Source organism: Callorhinus ursinus, unplaced genomic scaffold (genome assembly GCF_003265705.2).
Source record: "Callorhinus ursinus isolate GAN/ISIS: 27379988/994484 unplaced genomic scaffold, GSC_fseal_2.0 scaffold12, whole genome shotgun sequence".
NCBI classification, from domain to species: Eukaryota; Metazoa; Chordata; class Mammalia; order Carnivora; family Otariidae; genus Callorhinus; species Callorhinus ursinus.
The window spans coordinates 68,353,684-68,374,216 of NW_027397074.1; the positions used below are offsets into that span (position 1 = coordinate 68,353,684).

The window sequence follows — 20,533 nt, forward strand, 5'->3', positions numbered from 1 at the left end:
TGCACGCAGCTGCTGCTCTCCCCTGCTTGCCCCATCAGCCCGGCCGCCCTGCATCCCACCCGCCTCAGCTCCCAGGTGCCACCAAGGAACCGACACCTCCAAGACCAGCAGAGTTGCCAGGCAGGAGCTAATAAAACTGGCAAGAATAAAGGTGTCGTGAAAACATGTGCCTGATCCATAAAGAGATTCTAACCCAAACCCTATATATTGTACAAATGGACACTGCTCCTAATGGGAGGGGTGACTTATTTTCAACATTTTTAATTTGTTTTCTTATGGGTTTACGATTTTGAATTTTTCTTATTTGTTTGAAAGGAATTATGATTATTATCAAGCTGAGTGCAGCCTGTAAAAAGAATGTTAAGTTGTGGGTAAAATATGCAAGTGAAGAGAAATATATTGTACAAATTCTATTTAAAAAGGCGGGGGGATGCCTGGGTGGCTCAGTCGGCTAAGCGTCTGCCTTTGGCTCAGGTCATGATCCCAGGGTCCTGGGATCGAGTCCTGCATCAGGCCCCTTGCCCAACATGAGCGTGCTTCTCCTGCCTGCCACTCCCCCTGCTTATGCTCTCCCTGACAAATAAATAAAAACAAACAAACAAAAAAACAACTGGCTGGTTCAGTCAGTGGAACATATGACTTTGGATCTCAGGTTTGTGAGTTTAAGCCCCACGCTGAGTGTAGAAGTTACTTAAAAAATAAAATTTAAAATTTAAAAAAATTTAAGAGGGCACTCATTGTCAGGGTCAGCTCTTCAGAGGGTTTGCCTCCTTAAAATCTGCACCATGGATATACTGTCCAGGTAGACAAAGGTCACTTCTGGCTAGGTGGGTGTGGCCCAGCCTGGAGCTGTGCATTTTCCCTCAAGGCATGGATGAAAACCTAAGAAGGCACTTGCTCCAAGTCCTGCAAATGCCAAGGCTGACACTTTGCCTTGCCTCAATCTAGTCCTGGCTTTGCTGTAAGGTTAACATCAAATTGCTTAGTGAACTAAGTTACTAGTTACAGGCTTCGTATATAGAATAGTTCTTGATGTGAATGTGATTGAGTCACACCATCATAATTACATATCAATCTTGGTGATTATAAAAAAGTCAAACATTTCTTGACAAATAACAGACTTATGTGATCACCTGTGGTTGAGACAGAAAAAATTCCTTTGGGCCGGCCAAGAAACAGCAAAATTTGACGGGACACATTTTAAAAAGAAAAATTAGTATAAAAATGCTTAGCGCTGGTATATGAGAACTGAGCATTAAAGTCGTTCTCTTCTTAATTTTACAGTGGAAATGTGTTACTATTTAGACTATTACTATACAGAATAGATTATAGGCAGTTTCCCTCAGAGACAACATACCATAGGCACTACTTATCTCTTTCAAATATTTTGGAGTTTGTAATTTAATAAATACAAAAGTGTTTCATTTCATCAGCAAAGTTTTTGTTCTAAAGACTCCTATTTCAGGGGTGGTTCAGTAAGGTAAACGTCTGCCTTCAGCTCATGTCATGATCTCAGGGTCCTGGGAGAGGGACCAAGTCAGGCTCCCTGCTCAGCGGGGAGTCTGCTTCTCCTTCTCCCTCTGCCCCTCCCCCCGCTCCTGCTCCCCCCTACCCTCTCCCAAATAATAAAATCTTTAAAAAAGAAATAAAGACTCCTACTTCAAATTCTGTACACTTTACATTTTCCCTCTCAGGAATAACTTACCTGTGTAACCAGTGGCTGAAGCAGGGCTGCAGATCCTTTGCCTACACAGCGAACAGCAAAGCGGAGGCACCTGCAACAACGCTCTACAATCCGATTATCAGCCCGGTGTTTATTTAGAGTCTCAGATAAAACTGGCCATATCTGAGTCAAAAGTCCAAGAGCACAAGAAAGAAAACAGTGAACAACTAAGGGCTAAAAAAAAAAAAAAAAATGCTCCCAAGTTGGTAACATCTGATTTGGTTTTCAAATAATTTGGGAAAAGCTTTCTTTATAGGAAAACACGTAGCCTGAATCTAGTGTGCATGAGTCCGTTGAGTGTGTACTCAATATGCTATCCATCACTAAAAACACAACCACTTCTTAAGAGAAGCACAGTGACTCTTTAGAACAGGAAGAAGAGCATGTCTAACTTCACTAAAAGATAAACTTCGGAATTCCCGATTTAGGATGAAAAGAATTAGTATTAATTATAGAGGAATAGATGTTTAAAGACAGTTCTGATTTGGAATTCTTTGAACAAAAGGGCACAGCTAATAAAAAGGCATTATTTGATACTGTCAAACACTTATGGATACTTGGTGTTTCCCCCCTGAAGTCTGAAAAGCACTTCTCAAAACATGCCTTTTGATCTTCATATTACCCTCAGTGAAAAAAGTAGAAGTGTGTTTACAATGGGGAAACAAAAGCCGTGAGGGATAAATGGCTTTGTCAAAAAAAAAATTCTGCTAGTATTAATCAGGCCTCCTAGCAACTCCAGGATTCACATAGTTAATCTCTCTCTACTTCTCTGGACTATGAGTGCATTTCCCCACAGTCTGTTTTCTTATCAAATCTTAAGTAAAAAATATTTATTTGAATATAAATTCTTCTATTCATTGAAATTTAAACTGTATCAACTGTATCAACAAATTGAATCTTCCTATGGACCTAGAAGACAATACCTTCTCACTTTAGTTACCCACAGCCTTGTAAGGAAAAAGGAAGAAAGCCTTGTACCACAGGCATCCGTTAAGCACTTACTTCCTGTATGACTTTTTGGCACGGATGAGTTTGTCCATTTTCCACAATGGGATTGGTGTGTCTGGGGAAAGGCAACAACCCAAAATAGTAAAAGAAGAGCAATTTAACTGAAGAGCCACAGCCCCGAACCCTGCTAGCTTACTTGGTAATATTGTCACCACATAAAGAATACCAAAATAATAAAGTTATTTATGACTCAACACTTTTTCCTTCAATTCAGTCAAACAAGCACATAGTTTAAATCATTCCCCCTTTTTTTGCCACCTTTAAGCCACTTCCACTAAAGCATGGGAACTCAATCTAACTCTGGCTTAACATGGGTTGTGGAGCACTACAATTATCTTTTTCTTTTTTTTCTCTTTAAAACCAGAATAAGTACTCTTCTAAATTAATAAAAAATATTAATTAAAAACCAGGTTATCTAAATCCACTATAAGAAACAAAGTACTATTCCACTCTCAGCATTAAAAGGCAAAAGCTTCAGAAATTCTAATCTACCCAAGATGTTTCTCATGGTTCTAGTCTGAACCCAGTGATGTATGATATGGGCCCACTCACAGTATGTCAAATCCAATTACTTGTCTAGTTCTAGAATCCACTAATCTGAAAGAAAGCAGCAAAAAAATCCTGTATGATTACGAACCTCTTTAAAAGAAAGAAATTTTTTAATTTCAATAAGCTCAACAGCAACTTAATAAAAATCTCATTTTCTTTAAATTGGGGGATTTCCATCTATTGCAGATTTTCCTTCCATTTATTGTGAAATAAGGACTGTTGGTTGGGATTCCAGAATGTCATGTAACAGGGCTATCATGATTATATAAGAAAAGCATTGCACCAAATTAAAAAGAAAAACCTGTTGACAAGAACACATAAGCTAACACACCTCAGTTTTAACTTACTCCACATAGGCTTTTACGTAACAACTACTCTGATATTCCAGTTATATCTATGGGTCTGACAATTTATAAAAAGCTCTCAAAGAAAAACTAGGTAAACTGGAAAGAACCCAAAAAAAAAAAAAAGCTCTCAAAACTCAAGTGCTTTTTTTAATCATTAGGCTCCTCTTGACTTCAAAGAAAGATCCTTCAAAGAAGGATTAATTTCACCTGATCAATGAAAAGGCTTCATGATTTTTTTGCACCCCTATAAAACACAGCAATAGCTCTGAAAGTGTGGTCCTTGGAATAGCACGCAGCAGCAACAGCATCACCTGGGAACTTATTAGAAATGTAAATTCTGGGGCGCCTGGGTGGCTCAGTTGGTTAAGCGACTGCCTTCGGCTCAGGTCGTGATGCTGGAGTCCCGGGATCGAGTCCCGCATCGGGCTCCCTGCTCAGCAGGGAGTCTGCTTCTCTCTCTGACCCTATCCCCTCTCATGTGCTCTCTCTCTCTTTCTCTCTCTCAAGTAAATAAAATCTTAAAAAAAAAAAAAAAAAGAAACGTAAATTCTTGGGTCCTACCCAAAATTCAACTGAATCAGACACTCTGGGGATGGGACCCAGCAATTTGTTTTGATAAGCCCTCCAGATGGCTGTGGTGCATGTTAAAGTCTGATAATCACCAATCTAGAGACCAAAAATTTTAATTTCATTTTAGAGGATCTTTTGACAGAGGTCTGCCAAGAACATATTCTTAGAATTTGTCTTTGCACCAAAATTTCGGGTAATGGGCTTATCAGTCTCCTCAGAGAAGAGATTATAGGCGGTACCTGAAGTTTAGGAAAACAACACTTGCTTTCTTCAATACACAATGGTCTTATTTGAGCATTAACCCAAGGCAGGGAACCAGTCTCCCTTCTTACCTAAATATTACTGCAAGGCGATCTAAGAACACAGTGGGATCTGAGGATATACCATTGCTGGGCTCCTGAGACAACAGCTGAAGAGACAGAGAGGCATCAATACCCTGTGGTTACACATACATACCTACTGCAAGCACTGCAACATACACCCTTACATCAACTTCCCTCTCAATCTCTGCTTATTTCCTTCTAGGGTGGTGCAAACTCAAATAGTGCAAACTTTTAAATTCATATTGTCAAATTCCTTTCCTTCACCTTACTGCATCATAGCCAAGACTGCATATTACTACATTTCACTACATGATCACTGTGGAGTAGAAAACAGTATTATTTAATTTTTTTCCCATTTACTTTTATAATGACCAAGACATTATAGACATTATATAATATAGATCATATGTAACATTATTATATAATCTATATCTTTATTTCACTTTCTTTTACAACACTTTTTTTTTGCTTTTTTTTTATTACAACACTTTAAAATGACTAAGGCTTCATAATAAATTTTAAGAGATAAAGCAAGTTACTTCTTATTCGCTCCTAAAATTTCTTAAATGTTTCTACCAGCATATCATTAGAGATAAACTTCAGAGTCATTATGTCAAATTCTATTATTGCACTATAAATGTAACTTGAGAAGAGTTGACAACTTTACAATATTCTTGAAGGAAACATGGTACGTTATGGTTTTGGTTCCTAACTTGAATGGTATTTTCCCCATTATATCTTCTAAATTGTATTACTGATAGTGAAAATCTTACTGGTTTTAGAATACTTATTCCATGTATGCAGCTCCCTTGACAGACTTATTAATTTTAATAACTTTCTAGTTCATTCTTTTGGCTTGTCTAGGTAGATAAAAGATCACCTGTAAATTCTGTCTTTTCCTTCCTAACATGTAAACATCATATACATGTACTAAACCCCTTTTTAAATTGGACTCACCTTTTTCAATGCCATAACCTGAACAGAACATAGTTCACTAAGGCATTCAGTAATCTTATCCAAAGGTAACCTGGCTAGGACAAGTGCTGTCCCTGCAAGACAAAGAAAAATACAAACAAAACAAAATAAAAGCTGAACTGAGGTAATTCATTGGTCTCCATCATTTGACTAACAGAAGAAGCCGGCTGGTTTCATTCTTTTAAAAAGATCAACACTGCTTTTTCAGTTATAGTATCTTGTTATTTAGGTCGGTTTCTCTTTATTTGGCTTAGACAACAAAGTGACCTTCACACTAACATTTATAACTGAAGTTAATATTAAATTCTTTCTCCTCAGCAGACTATGGGTTTAAAGATGTTTAAATACATCTCCCCTTCCAATTCTTCAAATACTTAAAAAAAAATCTCCTTCACAAAGCCAATGCCAAAGCTATTTTTATATAGCACAGTACAATGGTTCTCAAACTTCCCAGAGGTTCTGATCTAGCATGTCAAGGACAGCCTTTATTTTTGATAAGTACTGTAAGCAATTCTTATCATCAGAGAAGTGTGAGAAACAGACAATTTTTTTTGTAAGAATGGGCTGAAATTAGAGATCTGATTCTAGTTACAGCATCACAGAATCTATGAGCTAGGTAAGGTATTATCTCTGGGCCTCAGTTTCTTCATCTGTAAAATTTTGAGTGCTTTGAACAGAAGAATAAGTTAGTTTGCCTTTCTTTCATTTTTTAAATAGTTGCAAAAGCCTACCGACCCCTTCTTTTATTAAATAAAATCTTAACTTGGAACTCCAATAAAATACATTTATTAAAAAAGTAGCTAAAGTGGGAATAGAAGGCCCAGACCCTTCTCATTCAGCCTTCTTCTTGTCATAATCCCCATAAAAGCTGAACCATCTCCCCCAGAGCCAAATTTAGTCTAGGTGTTTTCCAAGGTAAAAACAAAACAAAACACAAACTCCATGACTGATTTTTCTCTCTTCCAAAATTTCATTCCAAGGAATAATAATCAATCCATAAGTCCAAATGTGAATGAAAAAACTAAATGATTTTTCCTGGTAGTCTATAAGCCATGGGTGAGTTAGACTTATTTAAAACTGGAGAGGGGACTCTAACTTAAATATGCTTTTTCCTTTTAATTCATTCCCACAGAAAAGAATGTTATTAAAACTTTTTATTTTTTTAATTTTTTTTTTTTTTAAGATGTATTTATGGGGCACCTGGGTGGCTCAGTTGGTTAAGAGGCTGACTCTTGATTTTGGCTCAGGTCATGATCTCAGGGTTGTGGGATGGAGCCCCAAGTCGGGCTCCCCATTCAGCTAGGATTCTCTCTCCCTCTGCCCCTCTCCCTCTCTCTCAAAATACATCTTTTTTTTTTTTTTTTTAAGATTTTATTTATTTGACGTATATAGAGAGAGGCGTGAAAGAGAGAGCACAGGCAGGAGACAGAGGAAAAGGGAGAAGCAGGTTCTCTGCTGAGTAGGGAGCCTGATGCAGGGCTCAATCCCAGAACCCTGGGATCATGACCTGAGCCAAAAGCAGACGCTTAACCAACTGAGCCACTCAGGCACCCCATAATTACATCTTTAAAAAAATCTAAAAATAAAAAGTTTTCTTTATTAAGAAGATATCACTGATGACTGAGATGCCACATCCTACAACATACAGGTTAGACGTCACTTCAGTATCAAGGTTAAATTTCACTAGAAAATTACGAGATGGCAGAAATAACCACTAGCAGTAAGTAAGTAGTAAGAATATTTGACTCTGGTTCAATGCTTTATTATCTATGCCTATGAATGGAAACAACAAAAACCCACGCTACAAAAAGAAAATCTGTCTTGGAAAATGCAGATACACTGACTGGAAAGGAACTTGGCCATAGATATACGAAAGATCAGTTAGTTCCCACACAAGGTCACCCAATCTAGCCAAGATTACTTGTTTGCTATTCACAGAGGCTTAAATGATGCCACACAGGTTATATTACCCAATCTTTTGATATATTCTCAATCCCCTCTAACTACAAGCTGTAAGGATTTCACTACCTCACAGGGTGCCCCAATCTGTTTTCAGAGTTTAGTTAGAAAGTGTTTTCTTTCTAAAAGCCAGTACATGTCAACAACTGACTACTACTCATAAATCTGTTCCCTCTTTTATAGGATAATCTTTCAAGTATTTAAAAATAGCCATCATACTTAAAGTCTCTTCTTTTTTCCTAGCCTTAATATCTCTAGTTCTTCTTACTCTGAACTTCATCACCACTTTGGCTGCTTGTCTCTGGATAGGAAATCACTGAGAGTAAAGTTGATCCATAATGGTTAAAGACCACTAAGAGACCAAGTTTCTACTGATAGGACTGATCCACACACACTACCTTTTAAATTTCCACCTACCACTTTGGTACGGCAATGCTATCTGGTCTCCCTTTTTATTCTTTCCCCAACTCAAAAAGGAACTATGTTTAGTTCAAATGTGTCATCGCCACCCCAAAATTTAGGTCTGTGCTATACACACTGTAAGCAGTTTGAATTAGTTATATGGCCTTAAAATATTCTAAGAAAAGAATGCATGTATATATAATCAACACCTTCCCCTGACTGGAACAGCCAACTTTCTCCATCACTAAGCATACTGCAACTGAAAAACTGGGATATGACTAGTATAAGATAACCCTCCAGAAGTGGCTTAGAGATGTTACTGGTTAACATCTGGAGTAAATACCTTTTAGCAAGCCCACAGCAGCTTCTGGAGACAACATGAAGGAATCAAGGGAACGGGCAATCTCCAGGAGTCCATTAAAGTGCTGAGCCATGTGGTCTCGGCAGACAGAACAAATGTTATGAATGGCTTTGGCTGCAGCAGAAGCCAGAGGCTTTTCACACAGGCCCTTCATCAAATAGCCCAACACAGGGTCTAAGGAGAGAAACCACACAGTAGAGATTACATTTCTGAAACTCAAGGAAAACTTCTAGTTTCTTAGAACAGAGGTTTATATCCCTGCCCCCACCCCCCCGTTTTTAAGCAAGAGAACTATTTAAAAAAATGAAATGTGTTCAAACTCCAATATATAAAACATAAAAAAAGGAGCTGATCTCACTGACATAGTGTCAGGGAGCCCTGGGTCCTATCTATTCACCTTCTATTTCTTTCCTCATGGCTAGGCCTTCACACAGCACGGTTTGAAAACCAGTGGTGGATAAGACCATCCAAGTATTAAGAATAAGGTAATATAAGAAAGAATATAAAGCTCAGAGAGCTACCATTATTTATACTCAGAGATGAGTCACAATGTAAAAACAGCCTATGTTAATCAGGACAATGACAGTTATCTAAAGTGGACACTTTTATACTTACTTCTTTATAGTCAGAAAAGGCCTTAAAAACAGGCAGATTGAGCTTTAGTAAATGTTCTACTTTGTAGCAAATGTAAGTGTTCCAAAGAAACTGATCAAACTGGTGAATTTCTATAAAGCACATTCTACTTGTCTTTTACCCTACTTTATAAAAATCAGAATGATTTTCTATGGAAAAATCACTTATGATTAAAAGAGCACTTTATAAGTATGTCAGAGTAACCTCATACCAAACCATAAAAGAAGGAATCAAAAGAATGTCATAAAGCACATTAAAATGTTATCTCCATTTCTAGTCTAATGACCGATATGATACACCAACCAGAATGAACCCCTGGCTCCCTCCACAAAAGAAGCCTAAAACTTTTAAGCCTAGGAATCAGAAGAACTAAGTATACAGTATAGGGAACTATAATACTGCAGGCTTCTGTGTTCTCAAATGGAATGCATTGTTTTAACTATTCTAAAGTAAGTACAAACATGCAGCAATTTGTCTTATTGCTGAGGCACACATTTAAATGAGATACTGCATGGTGGTACTGAATGATAGGCTTAACAAATAAACCCACTTTAGTTTCTTGTGGAAAACCATTCAGAGAAGAAAGTCAAATGTTGAGACAGATAATAGAAGTGAAGAATCTAAGAATCAGAAAATCGTTGTTTTTTTTTTTAAGATTTTATTTATTTATTTGACAGAGAGAGACACAGCGAGAGAGGGAACACAAGCAGGGGGAGTGGGAGAGGGAGAAGCAGGCTTCCCGCTGAGCAAGGAGCCTAATGTGGGGCTTGATCCCAGGACCCTGGGATCATGACGTGAGCCGAAGGCAGATGCTTAACAAGTGAGCCACCCAGGTGCCCCTAGAAAATAGGTATTTTGAGAAAAATCTTTAAATGGTATGTTGAAAGTATCTCAGCTATAATGTGAGCATGTCTATCATACGCTCTATATACAGAAATAAGAAAAAAGAAACATCACTTTTTAAGCAAGAGTTTCAAACAATAAAAAAGATCACATGTAAAATAAAATCAAGCTGAAAGGTGGTAATAAATGTATAATCCAGTAATTTCACTATTGGGTATTTACTCAAAGAATATGAAAACACTAATTCAAAAAGATGCATGCACCCCTATGTTTAATGCAGCATTATTTACAACAGCCAAATTATGGAAGCAACCCAAGTGTCCACTGAAAGATGCATGGATAAAGAAGGGGTATAAACACACATGCGTGCACACTCACACATCGGAATATTACTCAGCCATAAAAAAAGAATGAAATCTTGCCATCTGCAACAACATGGATGGATCTAGAGAATATAATGCTAAGTGAAATAAATCAGAGAAAGAGAAATACCACATGATTTCACTCATATGTGGAATTTAAGAAACAAAACAAACAAAGGAGAAAAGAGACAACCAAGAAACAGACTCTTAACTACAGAGAGCAAATGGATGGTTACCAGAGGTGGGGTGGGGGGGGATGGGTGAAATAGGTGAAGGGGATTAAGAGCACACTTATCTTGATGAGCACCGAGTAATGCACAGAACTGTTGAATCACTATATTGTACACCTGAAACTAATATAACACTCTACGTTAACTATACTGGAATTTAAAAAAAAGATAATAATATAAGCATAGGAAATACATCAAACTTAATATATAATTAATGATATTCACGAGTTTGGGGGGGTTCTTAAAATTCTCAGAACATATCACTCCTGACTATTAGGGGGGCTTAATATATACTACCCTAGATAAATTATTTAGTCTCTTTGGATTTGTTTATCTGCAAAATGAGAGGGATAAAATAAATGATTTCTACCTTTACTTGTGATTCTAAAGTTACTCTGTATAATCTTTATTTTTTCAAGCCAATAAGGGCATCCAAAGGTTATGTAAGTCAAAATTCTTAACTTTAATTTGTAGTTATTTTGTTTCCAATGATAATTCTTGGTTTTTAAAAGGAGCATGTATTTAGCACTGAAAAAAACCTTTCCTTTGCTTTAGCCTATTAATAGCATCTAAGTTAGAACTACAGGGACTCTGATTAGCTCAAGCATGTGCCAAAGACTAAAAGCAATGTTCATGCCAAAGCAGACTACTAGAAGCAAACTGTTTCCCTATCTAGAGATCTAATCTTTCAAAGATCCCTTCTTCAAAGGATGATCAGTTTATAAATGTTGTGTCAACTAAGCAATAACTCATAATACAGTATTTACTCTCAGTGTCTAGCAATAGTCTACCTACCAATAAAAATAGAGAACAAGTGAACAAGAGCAAAAGAACAAAATCAGAAAAATCACTCTCAGCAGCTGCAGAGGAGTGAGTTCACACATACCAAGAAACTGAGGATTCCGATCAACCACTTCGCTCATCTCTCCAACCAATTCAATGCTGGTGTATCGCACAGCTGTATGTACAGTCTCTGGAAGACGGACAACTCCTTCTAAGACCTCCACAAGTGTTGGATTGTTCTCCCTGAGTACAAAAGGCAAGTACTCACAGTTACTGATTTCAGAGGTTAGATTCTGGTCTAATAACAGGCCGCAAAAAGACAAATCATTGCTTTTTTCTAAACACATAACCATTCGGATGAAAGTCCTTAACATCTGGTATGAAAATTTTTTAAGGCAAAAAGACAGAAATAGGAAGATACTGTTTCAGAGAAGCATACTGCTCCTTAATCTTCTAAATGCCAATAAAGTATCTAAAGATACATCCTGCTATCAAATAACGTTCTTCAAATTGGAGAGGCAGGCATTTACTGTGGATGAATGTCTTCTTTTAAAGAATCTGTTTTAGTTATTCTTATATCTGCAGTACCTAGAACAGTGCCTGGCACATAGTGGGCACTCAATAAATATTGCTGAATGGCTAAATGAATGAATAATTCTCACAGACCACTTGGTATTAGTTCTTCTCCAAAAGATTTCTGATAGCTGGATACTGGAAGTTTTAAGACCAGGTAAGTATGGGTGGGCCAGCTCACTAACTAAAGGAATAAGAATACAAGCTGCAGGAATAGTAAAGGTGCCCTGACTTGGAACATGAGGGAAAATTAAAGTTAACCAAATACTCTCCATGGCTCCAAGAATTTTTTTCCCTTTCCTTGTCTTTTTTCCACTCCCCAAGAATATTGGCTGAAATTCTTTATGCCCCCATTGTGGTAGGATATAATCCAGAAACAAAAGATGTTTAAAATCCAAATAGTGTCCTGGATAAGAGCAAAACCACTCCATGCTGATAAACTAAGTCTAAGTCCTTTATATACACTAAAAAATTATAATCATGCAGTTGGCCTCAAATGTGGATAAACAAAAAACAATATAAAATCTTCTCTCGTTCATGCCTTATGTTTCCTGGGAGCACTAAGCTAATTTTTGAGACTCTCTACCCATCCTTTTTCACATCAGCACATATCAGTTAGAATAGAAGTGATTTTAATAATCTTCAGACTATCACTGAAGGTTCCAAAAGATAGCAAAACGAATTTAAGAGCAACAGTATGGTATGTAATTCAGGACCAGTACATCTTAATAGAGAAAAACAAACCTACTCTATTCTCCTTGAATATTTACTGGATTAGAAACAACGTAAGATTTCACTGACTAAACCCTAAGTAAGCAGCTAAGTAAGAAGCACTATACTTTTCATGAATACATGCCTTAACCATCTCTTCAACCAAGGCTTGGGATAGAGCTCAGTTGCAGGTTATCTGATCACAATACAAGAAAACTTAATGGACATTAGCATCAATTTATAAACTCACAGCACAAATTTTGTTTTTAGAAATTCATGTTAAAATAATAAATAGAATTTCTATGCTACTCAATTAGAAATCAAATTCTAATAAATTAAAAATTTCCCATGACAGTAACAAAAATAATTGCCCCTTAGATTTTGCTACTCTTTTAAGGTGAAATGGTGCCTGTCTTGCCTTTCTGAAACTCAGAAATGATTCTCTAAGGCAGACAAAAAGGAGAACAATATAATGAAATATTTGTAGGAGAACTTACCCAAGGTCCAAAAGCAGATGAGAGCTAATTAGTGTCTATTCAACTGCTTTTAAGGAAGTACCAACAATTTAACAGCCTAACAAAATTTTTTATTGTATCAACTTTCACAAGGGAGCCTCAGCTGGAAAAATAAATCAGCATTATCTTCCTAGCATCAAGAACAAAATAATTTTAACTCTAAGATATGTGGTTAAAACATGAATATCAGCAATGCACGCTACTCTGGAATAGATTCTAGAAGTCAGAAGACTAGGCAGCATTATAAAAGAAGTTCTGAGTTTCCAAACATATACCATATGAGAAAAATGGTGTAATTTTCCTTCCTTTGATATTTAGAGTTCCCAGCAAAAGACTTATTAGACACTCACGGATCAACACTCTTTGCTATAGCAGCCATGATAAAGAGAACCGCTTCTGTCACCTCCCAGGGTGGGTTGCCTTCTTTCAGAGTAGAATATAACTAGAGAAGAAGAGGTGGATTATGGATCCATTAAAAGGAAAACAGAATAGAATTCCAAAACAAACAAAACAAAAAATCCTGTTAGTTAAAATAAATCCAGCCCCTTGTTTCTAAATTAATCATCTCTGAGCCAGGGGAGAATATTATTTCATTTTTCACATCTTCACTAACTACAAGTAACTGCTATTTTAATATCTGAAATAAACCCAGTTAGATTCCCCAAGAGTATATCAAGATTATCATCTGCCCCCACAAAATGAGTATTATGGAAAAGCAAAACATATTACATGAATGTCTTTTCCTGATCTCTGTAATAACTGATAAATACATAAATACACTTAAAATTGAGATACAATGTAAATTTCTTATATATGTATTGATTTTACATTTCTATTGTTTAAAAGACTTATCCGCATCAACACTAGTCGTTTAAATTCTTAAAAAGTAGCTATTTAGAATACCATATCCAAGCAAGGGGAGGAAAAAAGGAGACCAAGCAGAATACTCAGAGATGTTCTAGTCCAAAAATTTCCCAGGGTATATCCATCTGATTGAGACTGAGTTTAAATAAGGTTTCTGTAGTCAAATAACAAACACTACTAAGTAAGATAAAATTAAATATTCTCTTGTTGTAGGACTTCATCGAGCCTTTGATATACTGTTTAAGTCATTTCCCAATTTTAATTGAGGATTCCCCTCCCCACAAGAACATCTCATAGGACTGGTGTTCCACAGAATACATCTTGGACAACACTAACAATTTAAGTAAATTTGTAAACTGAGATCTGAACAAGTAACTTGCTCAAAGCCACATAGCGAATGACAGAAGAGCTGAAATGTGAACACAGGTCATCTGCTTATGATCTGGTGATCTCACTGAATCTGCTTTCTAGGAATCTCCAACCCTTTGTAATTAGATCAATAAATACACTTTGCTTAAAATAAAGAAAAATAGGTTTAATTTTATTAACACTTTCTAAATCAGATTATGCCCCCAAATATACAAAATGGCTGGGTTACCAAAAAAATAAAGGTTAGTTCACTATTGCTGATAAAGTATCAAAACTAGTATTTCAGAGCTTAGAGCATGATCCAGCAATATGAAAACTGCCTGAAATTATGCTAATGTTAAGGGATGTGGAATGGTGATGATTGCTACCTTAGGAGGTAAAATGTTACTCACTGTCAGGAAAATCATAGGACTATGACTTCTACTCTAGTATAGTCACCTCTGGGATGAAACTGCACACGAATCTAACCATAAGTGTGGATAAAGGAAATGCCAAATAACTAAAAGAGTTGCCAGGATTTGGCACATAATTAATAAAGCAGAAAAACTTGCCTATTTTTTCCTGGCTAGGTCCAAGTTCCCTATAAATACCTTGGATCCTTAAGGTTTATCTATGATTTTCCATTCCGACTGGACAAGTAGAACAGCTTTCAACAGCAAGAATAATAAGAGTAAACCATAACTGAACCATCCACAGACTGCAATTGGCTTGTTAAGATACTAAACAAACAAAGCTACTATATGCCAGGCAGTGTGCTAGGCACCCGCATATCTACTGTCCCATTTAGCCATTAAAATTTAAGAAAAAGGTGGAACATTTACAGAAGACACAGAAGAGAACACAACTCAAGTGATCAGTAAAACCAGTAAGAATCTCCAAATGGACTTACCTGAGCAAAACACTCCATAGACCCAATCAAGAAAATCAAGTCTTTCACCAGATCTGATACCCTCATCCGAAACTCTCCAAAGTCATCAGTCTCCTCAGGAACCCCCTCCTGAAATTTCAAGTCAGAGAACATTTCTTTTAAACTTATCACTAAGGCTTTCACTGACCTCTATAAAATCAATAAAGAAAAAGCCATTAAGCAGTTTAGTCCCAGTGAACAAGAGATAAGTTGCCTAAATCAAGGGATATTTTACTATATAGGGTCTCCTAAACTTTTAGGTATGTAAAGTCAATACAACCTATCCTCTACCTTTACTATGAGAAACCGTTCTTCCTTTTACCCCTTTTTCCAAGCCACACCTTGCTCTGTTGTTGAAAAATTTGAGTGGTCGGGGTGGGAAGTGACCTGGAAGAGGTGGTAATTTAAGAGTTTACAAGCTAGGGCGCCTGGGTGGCTCAGTTAGTTAAGCGACTGCCTTTGGCTCAGGTCATGATCCTGGAGTCCCAGGATCGAGTCCCGCATCAGGCTCCTTGCTAAGCAGGTAGTCTGCTTCTCCCTCTGACTTTCCCCCTCTCATGTGCTCTCTCTCATTCTCTCTCAAATAAATAAAATCTTTAAAAAAAAAAAAAAGAGTTTATAAGTTAATCTTATTTTTAGTACTGAATAAGCCCCTGAAGCTTCATGGTTCAAGATTTACCAGAATCAGTCATTATGTCAACAGCTAGATGCAGAACAGAATTTTATTTCTTTTTCTTTTTTATTTTTTTTAAAGATTTTATTTATTTATTTGACAGAGAGAGACACAGAGAGAGAGGGAACACAAGCAGGGGAGTGGGAGAGGGAGAAGCAGGCTCCCCGCGGAGCAGGGAGCCTGATGTGGGGCTCGATCCCAGGACCCTGAGATCATGACCTGAGCCGAAGGCAGCCGCTTAACCAACTGAGCCACCCAGGTGCCCCCAAGATAGAATTTTAGACTTTAAAAAGAATTTTATATAGGTAGACAGATATATAATAAAACATAAAACAAGTATAGTAAAATATTAATGGTAGAATTCAGGTAGTAGGTATATAGACATTCACTATAAAATTTTTACCTTTGCCAAATATTTGAAAATTTTCATTAAAAAACATAGAGATCATTCATATTTCATGCTTCCAATTGGGAGATGGTTAAGGGCATGTATAAGAAGCTTTATCCATGACTATGTGGAAAAAGCTGATGTGAAAAGCTGATAAAGTCCAAGCTTTATCCATGACTATGTGGAAAATCCTATTGAGAATTGCTGATCTAGTCCAACCTCCTTGCTTTAAGATGAAGAAATTAAAGTCAGAGAATGAGGGGGAAATGATGGCTATCTTGAGGTAAGGAATTATAAAGCACTCCACACATTATAAAGCACTATATATCCACAAGTATAAGGAATTGCTGCAAGGGAAATGGTGCCAGGGAACTAGCAAAAGGAAGAACGGGATCAAGCAAGTAGAGCCAACTGAAGCCAGAAGCCCTGCTTTTATTTACATATTAGGCTTCCATGGAAGATGTAGTTGAAGATAGAATTCCTCAGTTGAACAACAAAAAATAAAGGTTGAAAACCACTAGACTAGATCATCACTAAGATTCTTTGAAGGTGCAAAATACCATGACTCAACAATGTTAACATTAAAATGAAGAGAACAAAGACAATTACAGTTTTCACATCAGAGCTAATTGTGAGCAATGAGAAAAAACTCTCTTCAAGTCCTGGGTTAAAGGAGAGGAATTAAACCAACTAACCAACAATCAAAAGGATGAAATAAATGCTGTAAGATTTAAGAGACTAAGCAAAGAATGGAAGTTAAAGAGTTTTCCAATTAGGCTATTTTATAATATTTCTAGTATATATTCTTCTAAGCAAGTAGATTATTTCTATATTTTCTTATAAATTATAAAATCAGTATAAAGAAAAATGTGTACTGTATGTGTATGGAGAAGGAAATCATATGTAATTCACCACAACCTCACACAAATACTTCTTTTGTGTTAGTTTTAATCCAACTACATGTTATACCATTAAAAATACAGCACATAAATTTTTTTTAAAGATTTTATTTATTTATTTGAGAGAGAGAATGAGATAGAGAGAGAGCATGAGAGGGGAGAGGGTCAGAGGGAGAAGCAGACTCCCTGCTGAGCAGGGAGCCCGATGTGGGACTCGATCCCGGGACTCCAGGATCATGACCTGAGCCGAAGGCAGTCGCTTAACCAACTGAGCCACCCAGGCGCCCAGCAGCACATAAAATTTTACATTCTGATTTTTTCATTTAGCAAACCAATTACTGCTATTTCAAAAGTCATTATTTTGCATAATGGTCCATCAAGCTGCAACATCATAATTTACGTAACTCTCCTTATACTGTTGTACATGAGTTTATCATTTTTTTTTTACTTTACAGATAATGCTTTATATATAAAATAGCCATTTTTTTTTCTTCAGCAGAATTATTTAAGGTAAATTTCTAAGAGAAGAATTACTGGCTCAGCAGAACTTATTTCTTTCTATATAAGCCTTATACTCACTCTTCATTACACTGGTATTGATTTCTTTAGTGTATGCTACAGAGTGACAGAAAACCTGTAGATTCCATTAGCTTTATTACCTTTTTAGTTCATTTTCAAATTAGCACTGAAAAGAGTAGGAAATTAAGATCTGCAGAAGTGGAGAAGGGAACTTACATGGTCTGGTTCTAGCTGGCAGTGTCGAGCCAAGGCATGAAGCAGCCTCTGAATGTAAGCTTTGAAGATTCCATGAATAACTTCATCATTAGTTTTGTACAAATGCTCCCCGAGTCGGTACCAAAAGTTAAAGGAAATTTCTACTACCTGTCAAATTAAAAGAAAAAGAAAAGGTTTATTTGAATCAGAAAAGGAATGGAATACAAAGACAGTTTTATTACTAGAACCATATAGGAAAGAAAATATAATCTAAAATAATATGAGTAGAGCCAGTTAAGAAGCCACCTGTTCTCTAGCAGATTTATTACTATCCTCCCAAACTAGCTTCCCATGGTAGGCCCCAAAATCCATTTACGGTAACTGGGTGTACAGTCCCTCTTTAGCTGGTAACTCTCCAACAGTATAATGGATTCTGAATTTAGAGAAATAGACACAGAAATGGAAGTCTCTTTTAAATATTTTTTCTCAAATCTAAAATCATTTCATGTTTTGAGATTAAAATACCTCTTGACAGGGGCATCTGTGTGGCTCAGTCAGTTAAGCGTCTGACTTCGGCTCAGGTCCTGATCCCAGGGTCCTGAGATAGGGCCCCACATCGGGCTCCCTGCTCAGCAGGGTATCTGGTTCTCCCTTTGCCCCTCCCCCGCTCATGCTTGTGCTCACGCTCTGAGATAAAATCTTAAAAAAAGAAAAAAAGAAAAAGAAAAAAACCCCACCTCTTGACAGACAAACGATCTGCAAATCCCTGAACATACCAACCTTGTGTCATTTTTACTCACCTACTTTTCTGAGTGGGACTGAAAGAGAAGAAAAAGTCTGGGACTTTATCCACAGCTTATCTTACTTATGGCACTATTTAAAGGAATGATAATTATCAAATAGTGCTACACTTACTCCCATAAATGTTTTGTGTTTCACCCAAATCTAGATATCCTCATGAGATCAAGTCATTTTTTTTTTTAATGAATAAGAGAAAAAGAGATGAGAATCACAGAGCCGTGCTCCTCCTTTAGAGGGGCCCTACCATCCTTTTCCCATCAAGGATCTAAAATAGACCTATTTAAAACAATACCCAATTTGGGAGTTCTTTCTTACTTCCTATAACTATTAAGAGGAGGTAAAACTTCTTGAATAAACAAGATTTAAAAAAATCTAGCCAACTTTTTTAAGAGGCAGGGTGTTGTAGAGATTTTGGAATGGAGTAGACTTTTAAATCCTTTCAATCCCTTTCTCATTCCCACTCACCATTTGGAGAAAAAATTTTGGATGTTAAGACTTATACAGTTAAGATTTTGTTTATGTGGTTTTGTTTTGTTTTTAGCTGTAAAGCTCTAAAAAGAATAACTGGACCTACAGAGGGGGCTCAGTTAAAAGGTAGTAAGCTTTCTTCCTAATGGGTTCCCTGAGGTGCCTACAGCAGTCAGCCCAGCTAACCGGGTAAGAAAATTGAAAAGGATTCAAAGCAGAAACCCAAATATAATTTAAAAGAAAAACTCTAACAGAGGAAACCACCACATCACGCTAATCAAAAATAAGACTATAGTTTCCCACAAATAAAAAGCTAGATGGGTGGCAATGGAATATAGGTAATATGCAACAAATAACCTGGAGAAAATGGGTTTAGCATAATACAAACATTACCTCATATTGAGGATGTCCTGCACAAATAAGCAGCAGTTCCAGAGTTCGTAGGTCGCCAAGACCTTGGCCTGGAGTACAAACAATTTTTTCAAGAAAAGTTTCACATAGTTCAGTGAAAATACGGCAGTAATTCAGAACTCTGCAAATGAAAGAGTAATGAGAGCACCAAGTCAGAAATCTGTATATTATATGTACATACTCACAGACATAGTTAATTAAGTAAAAGGATCCTTGGCCTAAGGGACATGTAGTGATTATTAGCTATGCTGTATCAAAATCTCCATAAAAGCCACCTTTCCTTATCATATGTTTTTATACATATAAGCAAAACACTCATAAGTCAGTTCAAATTCTCAATTACTAAAACATTTGAATAAAACCCTTATCAAATCACACTTGATACTCCAAAGTTCATTCCTAATTCTTAGAGCCTTATCCTTTGTGAGTGGAAAAAATTACTACTTTCCATGATTCCAACCTCTCCCTCTGCATCCAATTTGCCACTCTAGGTTCATTCGAGAATAACAGAGCATCTTTAGGCTGTGGTGTCTATATTTACCCAGGGTCTTAAAAAAATCACGAAGGATGGAATCTGGGGCTACTGCCTTAAATAATCACTCACTTGTCTAAATCTTCACGTGCCACAGCCATATGATAAGCAGTCTCCAATGTTAGGACTCCTTGAAAAAGCTGCATGGCTAATGGCAAGTTAGTCTCCACATTCTCAATGGCATAGAGAGCTGAGCATACACAATCCGAAGCAGCTTCGTGTAGGTTGGATGAGGTCTTATCCTGTTGCTGGGAGATGGCAGGAATAGGGAAGATGTTATGATCATTAAGCTGTAATTCAAGTACTCGCAAAACAATTATAGCCCATTTCTGAACATGTACTTTAAATATATAACAGCCTAACAGTCATGGCCTTCAACCAGGCAATATTCATCAATCTTCCCTGTCTTATTTCTATTTCCCTATATGCCAAACAAATCAGCCTTTTTGTACCTCAATCACAGTCACATGACTTCTAAAATTCCATGTTTTTTTTTTTCCATACCACCTCTCCAAATGTAATGCCATGTGTTCCCTACCCTGTTTTAGTCTGTGAAAATCTTTTCCATCCTTTTTCTGATATTCAAGAACTATTTAAAATGAAAGGGTCTGGGGCGTCTGGGTGGCTCAGTTGGTTAAGA

At 36.8% G+C, this 20,533-nt stretch overlaps 1 protein-coding gene across 2 annotated transcripts in view; it reads right to left on the reverse strand.

Annotated features, from left to right (window-relative positions):
- TNPO3 (transportin 3) overlaps positions 1-20,533 on the reverse strand; it is a 79,352-nt gene that overhangs the window by 19,953 nt on the left and 38,866 nt on the right. For both annotated transcript variants that reach the window (XM_025865609.2, XM_025865610.2), the window contains 11 exons: positions 19,966-20,141; positions 19,344-19,482; positions 17,703-17,849; positions 14,990-15,097; positions 13,218-13,309; positions 11,172-11,311; positions 8,200-8,391; positions 5,478-5,569; positions 4,530-4,606; positions 2,726-2,786; positions 1,706-1,846 (listed from right to left, as the gene is read on the reverse strand). In XM_025865609.2, coding sequence (XP_025721394.1) covers positions 1,706-1,846; positions 2,726-2,786; positions 4,530-4,606; positions 5,478-5,569; positions 8,200-8,391; positions 11,172-11,311; positions 13,218-13,309; positions 14,990-15,097; positions 17,703-17,849; positions 19,344-19,482; positions 19,966-20,141 — 1,365 coding nt within the window. The remainder of the gene's footprint in view (positions 1-1,705; positions 1,847-2,725; positions 2,787-4,529; positions 4,607-5,477; positions 5,570-8,199; positions 8,392-11,171; positions 11,312-13,217; positions 13,310-14,989; positions 15,098-17,702; positions 17,850-19,343; positions 19,483-19,965; positions 20,142-20,533) is intronic.